The 20,869-nt window shown below is 36.4% G+C and overlaps 1 protein-coding gene across 1 annotated transcript; it reads left to right on the top strand.

Annotated features, from left to right (window-relative positions):
• Window positions 1-145: 145 nt before the first annotated feature.
• Window positions 146-18,786, top strand: LOC144959407 (prenylated Rab acceptor protein 1-like). Its single transcript, XM_078891986.1, has 5 exons — window positions 146-303; window positions 11,135-11,344; window positions 11,946-12,043; window positions 13,167-13,268; window positions 16,059-18,786. Exons 1-5 carry the CDS (start codon window positions 230-232, stop codon window positions 16,157-16,159), a joined length of 585 nt encoding a protein of 194 aa, XP_078748112.1. The 5' UTR covers window positions 146-229; the 3' UTR covers window positions 16,160-18,786.
• Window positions 18,787-20,869: the final 2,083 nt, after the last annotated feature.

The following is a 20,869-nucleotide window of genomic DNA, read 5'->3' as shown; positions in this document are numbered from 1 at the left end:
ATTTTCAGTTGACTCCTTTGGGAACTACTCAATTAGAAAACCTATAAATAGATTAAAAATTATTTGTGTGACATTTGTCCAGTTTATCACTCGCTATTGTTAAAGCATGTCGAAAGCATTAAAAAAAAATCTAATGTAAGGCCTTTAATTTTTTAAGGAACTGACTCACTTCATTATTTTTTTATCTCTTACAGTGAAGATCGAACATTGTCTCCACGTCTAAACTGTCATGGCGGATAGCGAAAAACTTTTAGAAGGGACTCTTGATTATATGCCACCACACCAACAAGGAATTAAAGACAGGTTAAGATATAGAATAACTGTATGTCGTACCTTTTTCATGATATTACATTCGTCTTCGTTTATAAGCACGGTCCTCTGGAATCAAGCAGTGAACATATATAGATTATCTGGCTGGTAGAGACTGTCACTGTCACTGTCAGACAAGAGTCAGAGAGAGGAGAGAGACTGAGACAGACTGCGATATGGCTATGGATATTAATAGTATAGATAGAGAGCCGCGCATAAAGCGTGCCAACCTCGTTGAAAGTCCAATTCGCCTTGAGCATGCATTCACGATATTTTTAAAAAAACCTACCTCTGTTTAAAAAACTAGCATCTTTCAACTTTCTAAAGAAACATTTTGATTTTTCAGAACTTTTTTAGTTCATTAAAAAATACTGGCCAATCTGATCTGACCAGTTGAGTCGAATGAAAACGAAATTTTGTTGTTTACACGGTTACACGGAAAAGGCTAGCCGTACTTAATGACGGCTAGCCTGCCAGTCTAGGCGTACTTAAGTACGTCTAGCCTACCAGTCTAGCCGTACTTAATGACAGTCAGACTGGCTGGCTAGCCGTACTTAATGTCGTGTAGATTGCTTAGTTAGCCGTACTTAAGGATTGGTAGATTATTTATTATGTGCGGTGGCATATTTTGTCTTCGCTTGTCGTCACTGCATATTTCGTCAAAACCTTTTTTAACCGGATGTTTTTTCCCCATCACATGGAATTATTTGGGAAAACTGATCTCCGTGATAATACCACTCTACTAATCGATGTGTAACCTCAACCTTTTATAGTTTTGTCTTGATACAATCAATGAGAACTAATCATTTAAAAAATGGCTAAAAACGATAATAAAGAACTGAGTGACGTCAATTTAGTTCTATCTCAAATGGGTAATAGCACTGGTGGTAGGGACTCAGTGGCTGGATAGCACTGGTGGTAGGGACTCAGTGGCTGGATACCACTGGTGGTAGGGGCTCTATGGCTGGATAGCACTGGCACTGGTGGTAGGGGCTCTATGGCTCAGGGCTGAGAATCTTCCGCCTAAAGGCGGATTTCCGCCTAAATGGTAGTTTATCTCCGCCCATCCCATCACATTTCCTCCTTTTTCAAATTTGCCGTGTCAAAAATTTTCCTCAAACCCACAAAATCACCATTATGTCTTATGTCATATTTTGACACCTGTGCTCAGTCTTGTGAAATTTGGTGACAGTCCCGTTCTTATGACGTTGGGCCAGACAGTATGACACCAGATGTCACAATTGACACAGAAGACCAGTAGTGTTCTTTGATTAGTTAGTTGATGGTTGAAGGGGAAGGGGAGGGACAAATGGGTCTGGATTTGTTTCTCTGTTGTAGGTACTTATTGCCTTTTTAATCTCTCTCTCTCTTTTTTTCTCTCTCTCTCCCCCCCCCCCCCCCCCCCCCCCCCCTTTTCCTTTCTATTTCTCGTTTCCTTTTCCCCCCTTTTTTTGATATAGAATTCAAAATGTTATATTGGCAGAGAATACTCTCCCCCCCCCCCCTCTCTCTCTCTCTCTCTCTCTCTCTCTCTCTCTCTCTCTCTCTCTCTCTCTCTCTCTCTCTCTCTCTCTCTCTCTCTCTCTCTCTCTCTCTCTTTCTTTCTTTCGCAACCATCCATTAAATCATCTGGTATATAGAGATCATATACAGTATTAGAATAAAGCAATGGTGATTGGCTTAGTTTAATCTTTTTTCTTTATGCCTTTGGCAATTTGAGAGATTCTTGGGTTGTATTTATATGCTGAATAACTACTAGGTTTCGGTAACAAAGATACTGTAGCCTGCTTTATAAAGTAAAAATCGAAACAAAACAATACTTTCTGGCCTTTTATTTGAATAACAACATGTGGAAAGGACAAATTCATTAAATGTTTACAAAAAGTAAATTTATATCTAATGATAAGAATGGATTTATACTAGTAAATGTAATATATTACATAATACTAATACAAAACTATGTTCCTGTTATTTTTACACGTTGCTTGTGTTTGATCGATAGACCGAGAAATTTTCCTCCTTTTTGACACATTGCTATTATTATTATCATCACTGAATAAAAAAAAAACACTCGCCAAAACCACTACATCAACATGTCTACCGCCACTACTATTACAATCACTACCACATCATCATCCCTACCACCACTACTACTACAAATAGCACCACATCATCCCTACCACCACTACTACTACAACCACCATCACATCATCTCTAAGACCACTACTACTACAATCACCACCACTTCATCATCCCTACCACCACCACTACCAGATCACCCCTACCACCACCACACCATCATCCCTAGCACCACTACCACAACTACCATCACATTATCTACTACTACAACCACCACCACATCATCAACCCTACTACCACGACTTCAACCACCACCACATCATCATCCCTACCACCACTAATATTACCACCTCCATCACACCATCATCCCTACCATCACTACTACTGCAACCACCACCACACCATCATCACTACCACCTCTACTGCTACAACCACCACCACATCATCAACCCTACTACCACTACTACAACCATCACCTCATCATCATCCCTACCACCACTACTACTACAACCACCACAACATCATCCCTACCACCACATCACCATTCCTACCACAGCTACCACAACCACCACCACACAATCATCCATACGACCACTACTACTACAATCACTACCACATCATCCCTACCACCGCTATTACTACAACCACCACCACATCATCGTCCCTACTACAACCACCAAATGTTGTAATTACACTTTCAACTTTTGAAATTCCACCGAGTTGTATCAGAAATTGCTGAGATAAATCTTGGATCGCATCTCAGTAAAAATTTTAGTGAAATTCAAATTTATAGGTTATGGTCGCATGGATGGGTCATGATCTTCACGATGAAAAATTTCCTCCTCTTTAGTGACCAGTCATTCTCACCCCTGATGGCTGGGTAGCGCTGGTGGTAGGGGCTCAAAGGCCAATAGCGCTGGTGGTAAGGACCCAGTGGCACATAGAACTGGTGGTAGGGACTCAGTGGCTGGATAGCACTGGTGGTAGGGACTCAATGGCTAATAGCGCTGGTGGTAGGGGCTCAAAGGCTAATAGCGCTGGTGGTAAGGACCCAATGGCACATAGTACTGGTGGTAGGGACTCAATGACAATGGCTAATAGAAATAATAGTAATAGCGCTGGTGGTAGTGGGAGGGACTCAGTGGCTAATAGCACTGGTGGTAGGGACTCACTGGCTCATAACACTGGTGGTAGGGTCTCTATGGCTGGATAGCACTGGTGGTAGGGACTCAGTGGCTAATAGCACAGGTGGTTGGGTCTCTATGGCTGGATAGCACTAGTGGTAGGGACTCAGTTGCTAAAAGCACTGGTGGTAGGGGCTCAATGGCTAATAGCACTGGTGGTAGGGGCTCAATGGCTAATAGCACTGGTGGTAGGGACTCAGTGGCTAATACTAATAGCGCTAGTTGTAGGGACTCAGTGGCTAATTGCACTGGTGGTAGGGACTCAGTGGCTAATAGCACTGGTGGTAGGACTCAATGGCAAATAGCACTGGTGGAAGGGACTCAATGACTAATTGCGCTGGTGGTAGGGACTCAATGGCTAATTGCGCTGGTGGTGGGGACTCGGTGGCTAATAGCACTGGTGGTAGGGTCTCTATGGCTGGATAGCACTAATTGTACTGGTGGTAGGGACGCAATGTCTAATAGCACTGGTCGCAGGCAGGAACTCAATCGCCGATACTGATAGCTCTAGTTAGGGACTCAATGTCTGATAGTTCTAGTGGTAGGGACTCAATGTCTAAAACTAAAAGCACTGGTGGTAGGGACTCAGTGACTGATAGCACTAGTGGTAGGGACTCAATGGCTGATGGTAGGGATCAAAGGCTAAATGACACTGGTGGTAGGGGCTCAGTGACCAATAGTGCTGGTGGTAGGGACTCAATGGCAAATAGCACTGGTGGTATAGACTCAATGGTTAATAACATTGGTGTTAGGGACTCAGTGGCTAATAGCGCTGGTGTAGGGACTTACTGGCTAATAACACTGGTGGTAGGACTCAATGTCTACAAAATCACTGGTGGTAGGGACTCAGTGGCTAATAGCACTGATGGTAGGGACTCAATGTCTACAAAATCACTGGTGGTAGGTACTCAGTGGCTAATAACACTGGAGGGACTCAATGTCTACAAAATCACTGGTGGTAAGGACTCAGTGGCTAATAACACTGATGGTAGGGACTCAATGTCTACAAAATCACTGGTGGTAGGGACTCAGTGGCTAATAACGCTGGAGGGACTCAATGTCTACAAAATCACTGGTGGTAAGGACTCAGTGGCTAATAACACTGATGGTAGGGACTCAATGTCTACAAAATCACTGGTGGTAGGGACTCAGTGGCTAATAACACTGATGGTAGGGACTCAATGTCTACAAAATCACTGGTGGTAAGGACTCAGTGGCTAATAACACTGATGGTAGGGACTCAATGTCTACAAAATCACTGGTGGTAGGGACTCAGTGGCTATTAACACTGGAGGGACTCAATGTCTACAAAATCACTGGTGGTAAGGACTCAGTGGCTAATAACACTGATGGTAGGGACTCAATGTCTACAAAATCACTGGTGGTAGGGACTCCGTGGCTAATAGCACTAGTGGTAGGGACTCAATGGCTAATTGCGCTGGTGGTAGGGACTCAGTGCGTAATAGCCCTGATGATAGGGACTCAGTCTGTAAAAGCACTGGCGGTAGTGGTAGGGATAGTGTGTAATGGAAATCAAAACTAGGCAGTAAAATTATATGTCACCACTGACAGTGAATACAATTTTATGAAAAAAAAGAATTCCACAGTGGAACGCACTACAGTCCGCTTAAACAAACCATCTGAGCTAGGAAATATTTCACCTTAAAAGGTTAAAAATCCGTTTTGTTTATTGCAATGCCAATATTGGTATTCCCCTGTTGTTTTTAGGTGGTAGGAGGTCTAATTTGATGACGAACACACACCATAAAAAAAATTAAATGTGCAGCAATGTGGTCTTATGGTATGACACTTGCTTTCATATCGGAAGGTCCTGGGTTCGAGTGATTTCTTGTAAAAGGCTCTTTACTCATTCTCTCACCCCCAAAAAATAAATTCCTACAGTGATGCACCAAAACCCAACAGATACCTTCCAAATTTACACACAATGTTTCCTACAGCAAGAGCAACATCATGATGGATAGGTTTAGCAAGTCTTGAAAAATGTATTTAAGGAATTGTTTTTCGATTACGATTGAAAATATGGCACTCATGAAACGACAGGAAAAAAATCCAATTTAAAAATTCAAACGACTAAATTTTAGTTTAGCCCAAAGTCAAAGCCATCATGATGCAAAACCCATCATACGAAAGATTCTGACAAATTTGAAGACAATCTGATGGAAATAATCCAGATATGAATGAAGAATGTTAGAAAATCAGAAAATGATGCAAAATGGAATTTTGAGAAAAAACAAAATCTTTCTTTAATTTGATAAACAAGCTAATTTTTCAGACAACGTCCATCAAAATTCCAAAGTATAATCAATATATATGGAACAAGTAAATAGTCGAATTTTGTAAATTGATCAAATTCTGAAAAAAAATATATAATTGATTCGCTAACCCATACCACTTAGAATTTTTTGTTGTTGTTGACATCCATTTTTCATTTGTTTAAAAATAATTTGGTGGTCAATTATGATTTATAGTTAATCTCATAAACTAATAATGTGATTGATGTTAAACACACAAAAAATCCCCCCCCCCCCCCCCCCCCCAAAATAAAATAAAAAAAAAAAAAAACTTTAATATATTTTTTTACATTTTAAAGAGGCACCCTATAGGCTAAAATTAGATGTAAAACCCTAAAACTAAAATTGCTAACATAGATGAACCAAAAACCAGCGTATAAATTTCTTTCAAATTTACACACAATGTATATTACATAAATAACTAGATAATGATGGAAGAGTTTACCACTGGTCTTGAAAAGAAATTCTTTAGAATATGTTTTTTAATTCGACTGAAATTGTGGCGCTTATCGGCAGGAAAAAAATCAATTTTTAAAATTAAAAAATCTTACATATTTAAATTTCCCCCAAAATACTTCCGTCATGATGCAAAACACACAAAAAAGATTCTGAATATATTTGAAAACAATCTAAAGGAAAATGACATGTATGATTGTTAGAAAATCAGAAAATGAAATAAAACGGAAATTTGAGAAAGCACTAATTCGACATAGCTGATCCATAAAATTTTCAAAATAATGAGCGTCATAGGACAAGAAATGACGAAAATTGAGTAGATTGATCTGTCTAAAAAATGTATAAATGATTCGCTAACCCATTCCCTAAGAAAATAAATGCTGAAAAATTAAAATATTTCCGTACTCTTTCATTTTATGGTCAGAGTTTATTTATACCTTACGAATTCATCATTGTAATCAGAAAAACTAATTATTTACCAGATTACTTATCAGTTGATTCCTTGATATATTAAAAATTCCCGAAATATGATTTCGCAAAATATGATTTGACGCACTACCCTCATTTTTCAATTTTTAAAATAGGCTTCTGCTTGTGAGATAAGTATGTAATCAACTTGAACTGCAAAATCAAATCTATTTTAGACAAGAAAACAGCTGAATGGTGATATTAGATCTAGCTCAGAATAAAAAGCAATAATTTTCTTTCGCAAACTCCTAGGAGAAAAATTTTCTTTCGCCTCCAGGAAAAAAGTCAACACCACTTGTTTGCGACTGTTGTTTCTGTAGTTCCACAAAGAGGGTTGATCTTGTTCTGGTTTGAAAAATGGAAATAAAAGAGACTTTTCATTAGCAATTTTAGACATGGCTATAAAATTAAAATCATTGTCATAAAATGAATTTATCATTCACATACCAATTTTTTTTAACTGGTCATCGTTCTCACCAACACAGTTGAAATTTCATTGGTTTTACATCCACAGGCCAAAAACTCTTGGCAACAAACTCTTAAGTTCATAAATGCAGTAGTAACTCAATTCAAATAATCCTTTGTCAATTTCATTAAGAAAAATGAGCATTTACACCCGAGCATGCAAATCTCAAACTTGGTTCAATGCCCAGTTTTAAACCTCCTATTACATTAGTATTGGCAAAACGAAAATCTCAAACAAACTGGACATTCCCTTGTGGTCCATTGAATTTTTTTTTCGCGAATTGTGTTGAACTGGCCGAGAAAAGGAAATTGAATAGTCTCACTATCAACTCTCGACAGAGTTCATAATAACGGAGAATTATAATCATATGAATTTTATCAAGACCACCCACATTTTCATTTACCTCCCTAAAATCCTCAAATTTGGAAAACACGAAAATCTCGAACAAATAGGCGTGGTCCCAACTTGTTCGAAATTTCCGTGCTCGAGTGTACTTCATTGATCACCAATAAAAATGTAAGGACGCTATGAAGATTTGAAAACAATACTAACCAGTTTCAAAAAGTGCTTGCAGATACTCTGCTCTGCTGGCACAGATGATGGTTTGCTGATTGATAAGATTGCCACAAGACATCTTGAGCCAGCTATCTTTCTTGATTGTCAGGACACCAGTACGGTCAACTGAATTCTTTCCTGTTGGCTGTCGAAAAAAAAAATAAATTAAATTCACTGCAGTGAAAATGGCACATACCAATGCCATTCTCTCATCTCATGTAGTTCCATATCTGAAGCAGACGTCGGAGGTCATCTTCCGCCAAGCTGATCTATCTCTTGCCAATTCTATTAAAGCAGCGCCACCTTTCTCAGCTTCATCTGTCCAAGTTCTTATCCCTTTCAAATACGTTATTCTTTGTCTTCCTCTTATTCTTTTTCCATTCATCTTTCCAGTCAAGGCGAGTATTTCCAAACCAGGGTGGCGGATAATGTGTCCTAAAAATTCCATTTGGCGTTTGATGATTTTTGTTATCAGTGATCTTTTTCTGTTTGCCATTTCTAAAATTTCTTCATTTCTTTTCCTTTCCATCCATGACACCCTCATCATTCTTCTGTAAAACCACATTTCCACTGCCTCCAGTCTTTTAACCATGGTCTTGTTTATGGTCCAGCTCTCACAACCATATAGCAGCACAGACAGTACATAGCAATCCAGGACTTTGATTTTTGTTTTCATGCTAATATTCCTGTTTTTCATAATTGTATGCAGCTGGTTGAATGCATTCTTTGCCATACCTATTCTTTTCTTTATTTCACAATCTGATTTTCCATTGGATGTTACATTGAAGCCTAAATATTTGAAACATTCAACTTGTTGTATTGTTTGTCCTCTGCTTGTTATTACACAGGCTGGTGGGTTATTATTTTTAGATACCGTTGAACTGGCCGAGAAAATGCCATTGCTTAAGTTAATAATTATAAATAATAATAATAATAATCATAATAATGATAATAATAATAAATAAATTGAAAAAAAAAAGTAATATTAATAATGATAATAATACCCTATTGTTTTTCATTATTTGACAATACTGTATATCTACAGACTATGTGACACAATGTCATTGTCATTATCAATATCATCATCATGAGGCATTTCAATCCAACTCCAAAGTTCTAAAAATCGGGTCACAGCCACTAATTAGCTTAATGCTGGAATGCCAAAAACTGGACGTTTACCAACTCCCACAATTTTAGAGTTACTGCCTCCCCCCCCCCCCCCCCCCCCCACCAACGTGCTCGGCAATTTGCAGTAACAATTTATACTTCTGGGCGAGTGGATCACAATTTGAGTTCCATTACCACTGCTGCTGCTCACTAAACTGCCCACCAGTCACCAGCCCAGTTGTTACAGTTACAGTTACACAAGTACTCTAGAAATAAAATCATCTAAGGATTAATCCATATAAAGATCACATTGGAATGCAGAACACAAGACACACGCGCCAGTCAGTAAGGCGTGTTGATATTACAAAACAATTACATTCTCATTCATTCATATTATATCTCATCATAAATATCGCCACCGCTCGAATACTTTTTACTGTCCTAGTCCTAGCCTTGACTGAGAATTTTTTTTGAAAGAAAAGAAGAAAAGACAAATTCTTACCTTTACAGAATCCTGACGAATAAAAATGGTGTCAGTCTCAGTCTCCAATTGCTTAACTGCATTTTGGCAATTGTTGATAAGATGAAAAATTGTCACCAATATCGATGGCCATTATTGAAATACTACGTATTGAAATTGATGATGCTCGTAAATCGGGAGAAAACAATCATGGCTTCGCGGTTGGCGCCACGGCCCACCACGGTCGACTTACCGGATGTGACCTTTGACACGACCAGGGGTCAAGGCCCCAGAATAAGTACGGCTAGACTCCTGTGCTCCCCGTACTTAATGACGTCTAGCCTGCCAGTCTACCCGTCCTTAAGTACGGGTAGCCACTTCGTTAAAGGAAATGCTGTAAATAAGCATTCATGGACTTCCTGTGTTGTTTTTACAGTGTCACGTGACCGTTTTGAGAAACTTGTCGTCTGCTAAAAATAATTAGACCGGTGGGGGGTATAGATATTTTCGTTGGATCAGAAAAAAAGTGAGTATTATTTCTTGTACTTTTAGAGAGGACTAGGGTCCACAACAGCCTTTTTTATCCGCCGTCGCCACCACCACCGTGAGAGTGGAGTGGAGGGTGGGGGGGGGGGATGCATGAAGACGAAAGGGAGATGTCACGCTTTGTGACGTTGGTGACGTAGAGCATGTCAAGGATGCTTGCAGGTGTTCTTAACCCCTTAACAGCGAAATTATTTTTTTGCTTTCAGATAATAGTTTGCTTTTATGTAAATATCATTGTTAACGGAAAATTCAGCGTTTCCACCAAGAGAGCAGTCAGAATATCCAGGCCTGTAAATCTTCCGTCTATTGTCGGATTTCCGACAGTACGATTTTGCTCTATAAGTGCTAATATTTTTTTTAAAAAATTAATAGTAAAAATAAAATTTGTAACGTCAAAGAACAGAACAAAAAAAAAAAAGAAAATAAAAGACTTTTATTTAGGTCCTCGAAAAAATCTGATTTTATTCCGTTTCAAATGCCGACTTAAAAAAATCAACAGAATTTTTCTATAATTTCACAATATTCACACGTCACAGAGATCAATGTTTTTCAATGTTCTGATAACAATAGCAAATTGTTCTTCATAGATAATCTATAGTTCAGTCATAAGTTCAGTTTTTATAGTTGTCAAGCTATGAGAGCATAGCCTAAATTTAGCTTGTTAAAGCCCAGCCTCCAACGGCTCATTCACTTTAAGGAAAGAAAATGATTTTGTTATAAAATATGATAATCATACGGATATAACTCTATATATTCGAACTCGCTCTCAATATATTTACTTTAAATTAGTAAATATCATATTTACTTTAAATGAGTAAGTATTATTTTACTCTATCAAATCAATTTTTTAATACACCTTCCAAAACCACTCACGTCTACCTTTCTCACATTCTTCATATCCTTTGTAAATTACTCGACAGGGAAATCTCAAACATATAGACCTAATCCCAACTTGTTTGTGATTTCCGTGCTGCACCCAATAAGCTAAAATTATGGTGTTACGAAATAATAGAACATCATTGTAGGTCAATTTATTTGAGATTCTAGGCACCGCACACTATTTCCTCCTTTTTTTAGCTATTTTTGTTTTAAAATTCTAGAATAAGGTCTCTGGATCTTGAGGTATTACTGTACCATGGTCACATCGTTTGAATAAAAGCTGATTTTGATTTTTTTAAATTCTGTTTTACAGACTTATGGCTATTTCATTGTCCAATGCCTCAGCCAGGGAATGGTTCTCCAAGACACGTGAAAGTGTCAAACCATGGTCAGAATTCTTCAACTCAAAGCGTTTTACTGTTCCAAAAGCTGTTGCTCCCTTACCAAAACGAGTCGTGAAAAATGTGGAAAGTTTCCAAGGCAATTATCTCTTTGTGTTCATGGGACTGGTGATTGTATGTGTGTGAGTATGATACTATTTTTTTTTTTTAACTCTTCTTGAATAAAGCTTTCTCATTCATCATCATCCAGAGAGAAGCATGAAATCCTTCCCTCTGTACAGTCATTTAGTTATTACCTGCAACTTTAGCCCTATATAGCGGAATTCTGCTACCCTTGTGACAGCTGGCAAAATCCTCCACTATCATTGTTTCATAGGCCAAAAAACGTAAAACCCATGAGGAGGCATATTATATTGATTATTTATTTATTTTAGATTGTTATATTATATTATATTATATAATTACGTTATATTATTTGTTTAATATATATATATATGAAATATTTGGGACATTCCAATAGTTTGGGACCATTGTAATTGATTCATTAAAGTAAAAGTTTTTTCTGGTCTCAATGAAAAAACCCCAAAAAGGATGTCTCATTGTACAGCAGTTAAATGCTTCTCCTTTTATATTAAAATTAAATTATTTTTTTAAAATCAAAGGTATGAAATGTTTGGGTTTTGTTGACAATGGGGAGTCTTGAAACGTCTACAACATTTTTCTTTGTAAGTTTACCTGAAGCCGTAAATTCCTTTTTACTATTGTTAATTATTTCAAATCCAGGCTCACCTCCCCCTTACTGTTAGTGGCCATTGCAGCCTGTCTTGGTGCCTGCTACATCATAAGTGTGAAAAACCAGGATAAAAAGATTAATATTATGGGTAAGTCCTGTTGACAGCTCTATCATTTTCAAAGATTTCCTTTTTTTCTTCTTTTTTTCTGGGCTTTGAAAAGATTATGGAGCACTTTATTAAATTTAAATTGAGCTTTTATTTAGCGCAATATCCACTAAACATGCTCAAAGTGCTTTACAGGTGTCCCTGGCCAACAGCAACACTTAACATGTAGGACGCGATATGACGCCAGTTAGGCGATATGACATTTTTTTTTCGGACAGAGACAACGCTGTTGATGGCCAGATACTTGTTTTACACCTGAGTATGGTGAGAGAATGTGAGTAAAGAGTCTTTTCCAAGGACTCAATTATGCGAGACTCGATCCTAGGACTTTCCGATCCGAAAGCGAGTGTCTTACCTCAAGACCACATAGTCGCACATAGCACTTTAATTTAGATGGCTCTCTTATTTTACATTTCATAGTTGGTCTATTGTAAAGTTAAATCATGACCGTGAATTATAAGCACTATATCAACTATCTGTTGCATTTTTGAAAAAAATAAAAATAAAAATTCATGCAAAACACTTGTCTTTATGGCATTAAACAAGACCTTATCCTAGCTCATTTTGCAGTGCTTCACTTTGATCAAGCCTTTATTTGTTTCAATCATTCCTTGGGATAGACCCAAAAGGCAAAATTTTCATATTGGGTCTGTTTATGGGAATTTTATTTATATATATGCTAGTTAGTTGTGGGGGTCTCCGATAGCTCTGTTGACAGAGCGCTCGCTTGTCACGCAAAGGGACTGCGATCAATCCCCGTTTTAATTGAGATTTTTTTTTTTTCAATTTCCCCGTCCACCAAGCAGTAATTGGGTAGCTTGGTCCGTTAGATTTGACGGAAAGCACTTTGCAACTGACTAATGACCTATCCAAAGGGTAGCAAAGCAATAGCTATTGTCTGTTTCACGCTATAGAAACCTGGATAAACTTTGGCTCTGTGAGCCTATCTGAAGGACTACTTTTGTTAATTCTTGGGTCATTTTTCTTTCATTCTTTTTCATTTTCTTTAATTTTTTTTTATTTTGGTGAAACCTAACAAAGAGAGATTCTTTGATATGATTTAGAAACTTAGATATTGTTTTCCTGTTTTGTTTTGTTTTGTCAGGTCGTGAATTAAGTTTGGCACAACAGTATGCAGCTGTAGGGGTTTGTTCCTTCCCTTTGTTTTGGTTGGTTGGCGCTGGCTCTGCTATTTTCTGGATTATTGGTAAGTTTTAATGTTTTATCTGTTAAATCTCACTCTCATTAACCCTCTCCTTACACTGTGTGGAATCAGCGCTATTTCAGTTGGAACTCCCAAGGGACCAATCACTCTCCCTGCTCGCTACCTGCATGAGGTCATTGGAGTTCAACTGGTATCAGGCAGTGCCGTGTCCAATGGGGGCAATTATGGATATTTATGGTCTTATAATATGTCTGTATAGCGGGAAAACAATAACAGACTCTTTCACTTTATTATTTTGATTTGAAAAATCAGTTGTCTTTCTAAACATCAGTGAAAATTTGACCTTCTTGTGGTTAATAGTTTTCTTTGAATATCACAAATTGTTGATCTAATTTTAAGTGCTTGTAAATTATGGTGCACTTAAATAAAAAAATTGTTATTCAAAACTCAGTGGCAGTATCTCAAGAATTTTAATATATATCAAAAGTACATATATGCATCTTTGTTCCTGTGCATTACGATCATATTGGCAATTGATTTTCTTGATTTATTCATGGTTTTGTAAGTTCTGCATATTGTTTTTACCAATTCCGTTCCTCTCAAACAGTTGTGTTGATCATAACAGTAAACTGATATGATTTATGTCTTTATGTGGTAAAATAACTCATAAAGATAATATTTTATTGACCAGTAAAGACTAAAAACCAATATTGTGTATGATGTCAATATCTCAATTTACTATCAATCTGCCTATAAAGTATGACTTCTTTACAAGAAAAAAATCAATCACCCAACAAGGTTACTGGACATGCTACAAATATTGCAGTATCAATCATCAATTACAACTAACACTAAGCACTGGTACTGTTAAATGATTTGCTCAAACAGACGGACATAGTATGTGGACAAAAGAGGATTCAAAATTATGAGGGCATATAGTTTATTCCAAGTAGTAACCTTTTTCTCCTTATTGACCAACTACATTCAAAACGAACACACTGTCCACATAGGTTATATAGAATCATCTCCTTTCCTCCAAGAATACACATTTAATCATTGTCTTATAAAGTCATCTGATATACCATTGAACTCCAGTCAGTAAAATTTAGAGATAAAACAATTGAATAACAACCAGAGTCAAATCAGTCCAACACCACAGGCATATGACAGCAGATCATTTAATTTTTGGGAAATCACTGCCATATATATCTGGACGCTTCAGTCTATAAAAAAGTTAACACATTCACCTATGCACAAAAGGAGAACTTGAACTTACATTTTATTACTTATTCAACATGCAAGAATACCCTAAACATTGACACCTATATGACACTATAAAGTCGGCATTTCCTGAGACAACCACACAAAAGCAGTACCGTATACATCTTCAAACTATAATGTCTAACAGTCATAAAAAAAATATAATTTTGACTTGAATCGTAAGGGATTTAAATCAGTTAAATACTTTAAAAAATAATATTAGTATTATTTTCGTCTAATGGTTTACATTTTATTCCTCAACTGATATTTGGACATAATTCATGGCATGGAATACTATGGGACAGAAAATGAGGATCTCACCAAGTCATGCCAAATAAGAAATTTATAATAAAAAATTCATATCTTATAAGGTTTTACTGCCCGGACAACAAAACTTGGCATGAGTCAAGATCATCATTTTTACTTTATAATGATGCTTGTTTCAATCATTTTCTGCCGCTGGGAATTAAATTATTGATATGCAAATTACAACAAATTAATTTCATTGATAGCTCAAAAACCACTAAATTGACACCTCTCTTAAGAGCAGCCTTAAGAGGATACATTATTATCAACCATGGCATATGATGAAGAGAAACCTTTGCTTTGCTTGTGGTGAGGGAACAATTTTCATATTTGTGTTAGCAACTGAGCAATACTATGAAATATTGCAACAATTAATTACCATCAGTGGCATCACAGATTCCTACTGACCGCTACCTGTTCCACCCATGGGCTGACCCCACTAATGGGGTCAGGTTGACCTAGCACTGAAATACCACTCAGAGGGGAAAATGCCACGCAGTGCTTACCACCTTCAGCAAAATCGTCACATTTGTTACGACACAATATACATTTTTTCTAATTCAGATTTATTTTGTACATCACAATGATCTTTGTTTAATTAATTAATCAGAACATAAAGTTGTTTTGTAGAGAGATTGTTTGAGTTTAAAAAATCAATTTTTCTGCCAGGTAAGCCTGACATTTTTGGGAAAATACTGAAAATTGTCGGTAAGGAGAGAGTTAACATGCTAAAAGTGGGCATCTGTGGTGTGTGTGTGTGTGGTCTTTGACCTACATAACCTGTATTAGTTAGGCCCAAGGGTTTGTGGATGCGATCAGATATGATATGGATGAAATGCTCTCAGGAAAGGCATTTTATACATGTTTTACCCCTAGTCTAGAGGAGGAGCATCTTGGGCTGAAAGTTGTGTTTTTGATCTATTGTTGGGCGTGCCATATGTTTTAAATGAATCCTGGTTACATCAGCTCGATTTAAAATGGACAACATTTTGCATTGGTTTGAGAGTATTTCCGTCATAAAAATGAGTCCATATTTATTTGGTTATCAGACCTGCAAATAATACACACGTCAGTTCGGAACTATGTATTTACATTCTTGTTATATGAGATTAACATTAAAAAAGATATATATTTTTTTTACAAAATTAGTTAAAAATTTTTAATTCACCATTATTTATTTTAGATAAAAACTCAATTTTAGAAGTTTATGTAAATCTCATCCTTTAATTATATTTTCCTTTTTCTTTTCCACTCTTCATCTGATAGGGGCTTCTTTCTGTGCCATTATGATGCATGCCAGTTTTTACCGGACTCAAGAAGAGATGGAGGGCTTTGATATTGAATTGGACGACGTCCAGACAGTCTAATCTAGCTCTTGCACGGGGCCTTCTATTGATGCATGGATATTTTAATGAATAAACAAAAATGAATATAACAGCTTTTAAAAAGAACAAAATACCAAACATGGAACATTTCGGGCTCAAAACCCTTCTTCGGCCAACTACAAAAAAACAATAAAGACATAAATACATTACTAAATTCCAGATAGACGACAAGAGATATTTTTTAGGTCCTCTCTGTAGAAAAATCTTTCCAGTACATTACAAATTACAGAAAAATGTTTTTATGTCTTTATTGTTTTTTTTGTTGTTGGCTGAAGAAGGATTTTGAGCCCGAAACGTATTGTGTGTGGTATTTTGATCTTTTTTGAAGCTGTTATGTTCATTTTTGTATATTACTTTTTACAGTCCACAGCTTCTAGCAGCCTAGTATCACGTTGACATGGATAATTTAATTCGAAGTTTATAAGGACAAGTAGGCTATGCCATCATTTTTTCCAAAACTCCTATTTCACTTTCTCTCACTTATTAAAAACAAATTTAAGTTTAGTCTCATTTAACATTCAACACGCACTCTCTGGCAAAGATCTGAACAAGTGTGTATGAAAGGTGTCAGTAAGAGAGAAAAATACAAGAAAAAAAAATCATCCCAAAAATCAGTCTACCTCGACTTGGGATCGAACCTCAGACCTTCTGATTACTGGTCGGACGTGCTACCATTAATGGTGAAAGTTTAATGTGATTGTTGAGCCAGAACATTGTATGTACTGTTAATCTACCAATAGCCTTGATTCATTTCATTATATTTATTAATGTTTTTATTTATTTATTTTTAAAAATTAGATATTTCTAGTCGAGACATTGATAATTATTTTTTTTTTAAAGTTGTTTTGTAGAGAGATTGTTTGAGTTTAAAAAATCATTTTTTTTTTTTTGCTGGGTAAGCTTGCCATCTTGGGAAAATACTGAAAATGGTCCGTCCTTAAGGAGAGAGTTAAGGGGAAGCTAGCTGGATATGTGTGCGGCTATGTGGTCTTGTGGTATGACACTCGCTTTCAGATCGGAAGGTCCTGGGTTCGAGCTTTGCTTGGTGCATAGTTGAGTCCCTGGAAAAGGCTCTTTACTAACATTCTCTCACTGTACTCAGGTGTAAAATGAGTACCTGGCCGTTAACAGCATTGTCTCTGTCCTAAACAAATTATAATTTCGCCTAACAGGCGTCATGTCTGGTCCTGAATGTTGAATGTTGCTGTTGGTCAGGGACCTCTTGTAAAGTGCTTTGAGCACATTTTAGTGGATTGAGCAAAAGCTCAATTTTTAAAAATCATTGATTGTTTAAAGATTAAGGGGAAGTGAGATGGATATGTAGCCTTTTCTATGATTTAAAGGGTGATACCATTTGATGAAAAGAATATTTACACGAAATATTTTCACATGCGCTCTTGATTAGAACAATTTTGAGGCATTTAAAAAAGAATTCTTTATCAAAGGGCATCCCTAATTTCATAAAGTAATAACAAGAGAAATTCAAAATAGAAACCATGGATCAATGGTAGGTCCCTGCTGAGTGACAACACATTGCAATTATACTCTCTCTCTCTCTCTCTCTCTCTCTCTCTCTCTCAATCTCTCTCTCTCTCTCTCTCTCTCTCTCCCTCTCTCTCTCTCTCTCTCTCTCTCTCTCTCTCTCTCTCTCTCTCTCTCTCTCTCTCTCTCTCTCCCTCTCTCTCTCCAACTCTTTCACAATCAGTGACAACTATCTTGTCATTCATTGTATGTTGTTTTTAAAATTGAATTCTCATATTCTATTCTATATTGTATAATAATATTATATTTTAGTAAAATACATACATGCATGACATGCTCTCATACCTTGTAGATATTTTAGGTTTATCAAACAAGGTTAATTCTTTTTCATCTGATGGGGACTGCCATATGCCTTCATTTGTATATTCTTCAACCATCACAAACGACATCACATTTTATGATTATTATATCTTTGTTTTTTCAGGGAATTGTAATCTATGCACAATAATCTAATTTTAATTTCTTAGTCAAGTAAGTGGCGGTGGTATTTCTTGGGTAATTTTATTTTTTCAGGTTTCTTGTATTTTAAAAATTTTCTTTTCAAATTAGAATAGATGGTAAAATGTGAAGCTTATTTATATTTATAATTTCATTTCTGTGATATTTGGGTGGCCAATGGTATTGTTACATTTTAAGATGTACTTTGTTGTATTATATTGTTTCTTCACACTTGAAAACCACATGACTTTCCAAAGGAATATAGTTAAGATTAATTTAGGCAGAGAAAATAGAATGAAATAAATAATTGTATATTAGCTACTTATGGGCACACTGAAAACTTGGACGTTAGACTTTATAAGGCTATAAGGCTGCAATGGAGTCAAAAATATCAAAATATCGAAGCAATCTTCAATCTTTATTGGCTGTTTAAATCGATAGTCATTCTAAAAAGAGGTTAATTTACTGTAATTGTTTTAGTTTTTTTTTTCTCTTGGGGACATGTCTAACGCCTAGTTCAATTATGATACTACATACTGTATATTATAATGATTTTGATAATTTTGTTGTTACTTGCCTGTTAAGCATTACTAAAAACTCGATTAAAAAAATAAAATAAAGCAAAACAATATTTGGACAGAAATTTGTCAATATTTATTTATTTTATGACACCAATTTGTACAATTCGTTACTTCTCCTATTGAAAATAAATTCTGGTATATGAGACCGTTTATATGCATCATAATAAATTCTACAGGTTTGAAGATAAACACGATATTTTCTGTCACCCTGTCTTTGAACTTAATTTATATTTAAAAAAAAATCCTTGTCTATATTATGCTCAAGGGTTGCAAGTTGTGCTTTCATAAAATAATGTATATAAATGTTGTTGCTCGAAGCTCGAAGAAATAAACTTCAATTTAATATACGAAAACAGATAAAAATGGACGTTTTAGGTTCCCAAAACAGGTCTTGTAAATCATCTCTCTGTTATGTTTTGATTTCTTTATTATTTTGAATGTATAATGTAAGCATTTGAGTGTATTCCTCTTAGTGGGATCTTGTGCTGGTGTCTGGGTGAGACATTTTGGTGATCTCAAACCAAGTACATTGATAGTGTGCTCTTGGAATTTACATCTGTTCCCTATTTGAACCACTCCCATTTGTCTTACTTTTTCCTCAAGTCCTTTTAATCGTACATCTAAAATCTTTTCACTATCCAATTTTCTTCCTTTTTACTGGCGCTGATATGACCTAAATGTGTTGCAATCGCCGTAAAACCCTTAAAAACCAAAGGAATTACAGTTGATTTGAATCTGAGATCTGATTTTGTTGTTGATGATGTTGATATTGATTGCCTCGAACAACCTTTCGATTATATATTTTTATATGATGATATTAAATTTAACGTGGTAACTTAAATAATTGTTGATCATTGGAAGACTTGTCTTGAGGTATTGCAAAAGAAAACAAAATGGAATTGAGATTTTAATAGCCAATAAAGAATATAAAGAGTTTTATATCAAACTTTGTTATTCAACTTGTTAATCTCTTGGTGTGCAAATATTCAGGGTTTTTTACGCAAATAAATAATGTGCTGTACAGCACCGTGGGTTACAAAGGATCCCTAGCCAACAACAACATTTAACACTTAGGACGAGACATGAAGCATGTTTTCCCAGACAGAGACAACTGTTAACGGTTAGTTTTTGGTTTTACTACAAAAGACCCCACTGTGAAAGATACAAACACTCAATTGTTTACAAATTACAATATGTTCAAAATGAATGACTCATTAAGTATAGTAGTGGTAGCAGTAGTAGTCCTCACAGTCCGAATGACGCTTGCTGAGAATTGTGTGATTCAGTCATAGTCGATGAGTATAGCTGCTCTTTCCATCCATGTTGTAATTGTTTCCATTGATCATGGTCCTGGGCCAGAGTTTTGAGGCTGTCATTAAGTAAATAACAGTGATAATTTACAAGACAGAAATACCATCTCTGAGAAGAAAATTATTGTATAATTAACTATCCCTCCTTGCTAAGGATCCTCACCAGCTGGGTGGGGTTTTTGGCCTCCCAAAGTGGGCGGGGTGGCACTTTCTATGTCTTCTATCCCCCTATATCTGTTTTCCAACATGCTTTCTGTCTTTGTCTTTGAATGAGATTTCTTGGTTTTACATTGGCCTTGGTGCTTGGCTGGGAGGGAAACAGTCAAATGCATAGTTATTGTTTTGGGAGATGATATTTTTTTTCTTGTAAATGTAAGCTTTAGAGTGTGTAGCTCTCAGTGGGATCTTGTGCTGGTACTTGGGTAGGACATTTAGGTGATCTCAAACTAAGTACATTGATGGCGTGCTCTTGGAATCTACATCTGTTCCCTACTTGGACCACTCCCCTTTGTCTTACTTTTTTCCTGAAGTTCTTTTATATTGCACATATAGAATCTTTTCACTATCCAATTTTCTTCCTTTTTACTGGCGCTGATATGACCTAAATGTGTTGCAAGCGCCGTAAAACCCTTAAAAACAAACAACCAAAAAACGATCCTCACCAGGACCAGGAACCCCCCGCAAATCTAATGTCAATCTAGAACAAGCCAGAGATCAATATGGAAAGGGGTAATGGTAATAGATATGGGGGATAGAAGCCACTGCAAAATGTGTACCTGGCCGTTAACAGCGTTGTCTCTGTCGGAAAAAAAATATTATTG

Source organism: Berghia stephanieae, chromosome 14 (genome assembly GCF_034508935.2).
Source record: "Berghia stephanieae isolate SIO BIC M18660-M18661 chromosome 14, UCSD_Bste_1.3, whole genome shotgun sequence".
NCBI classification, from domain to species: Eukaryota; Metazoa; Mollusca; class Gastropoda; order Nudibranchia; family Aeolidiidae; genus Berghia; species Berghia stephanieae.
Note: the sequence above shows the minus strand (reverse complement) of the source record. Positions and strands in the feature narration are given on the sequence as shown.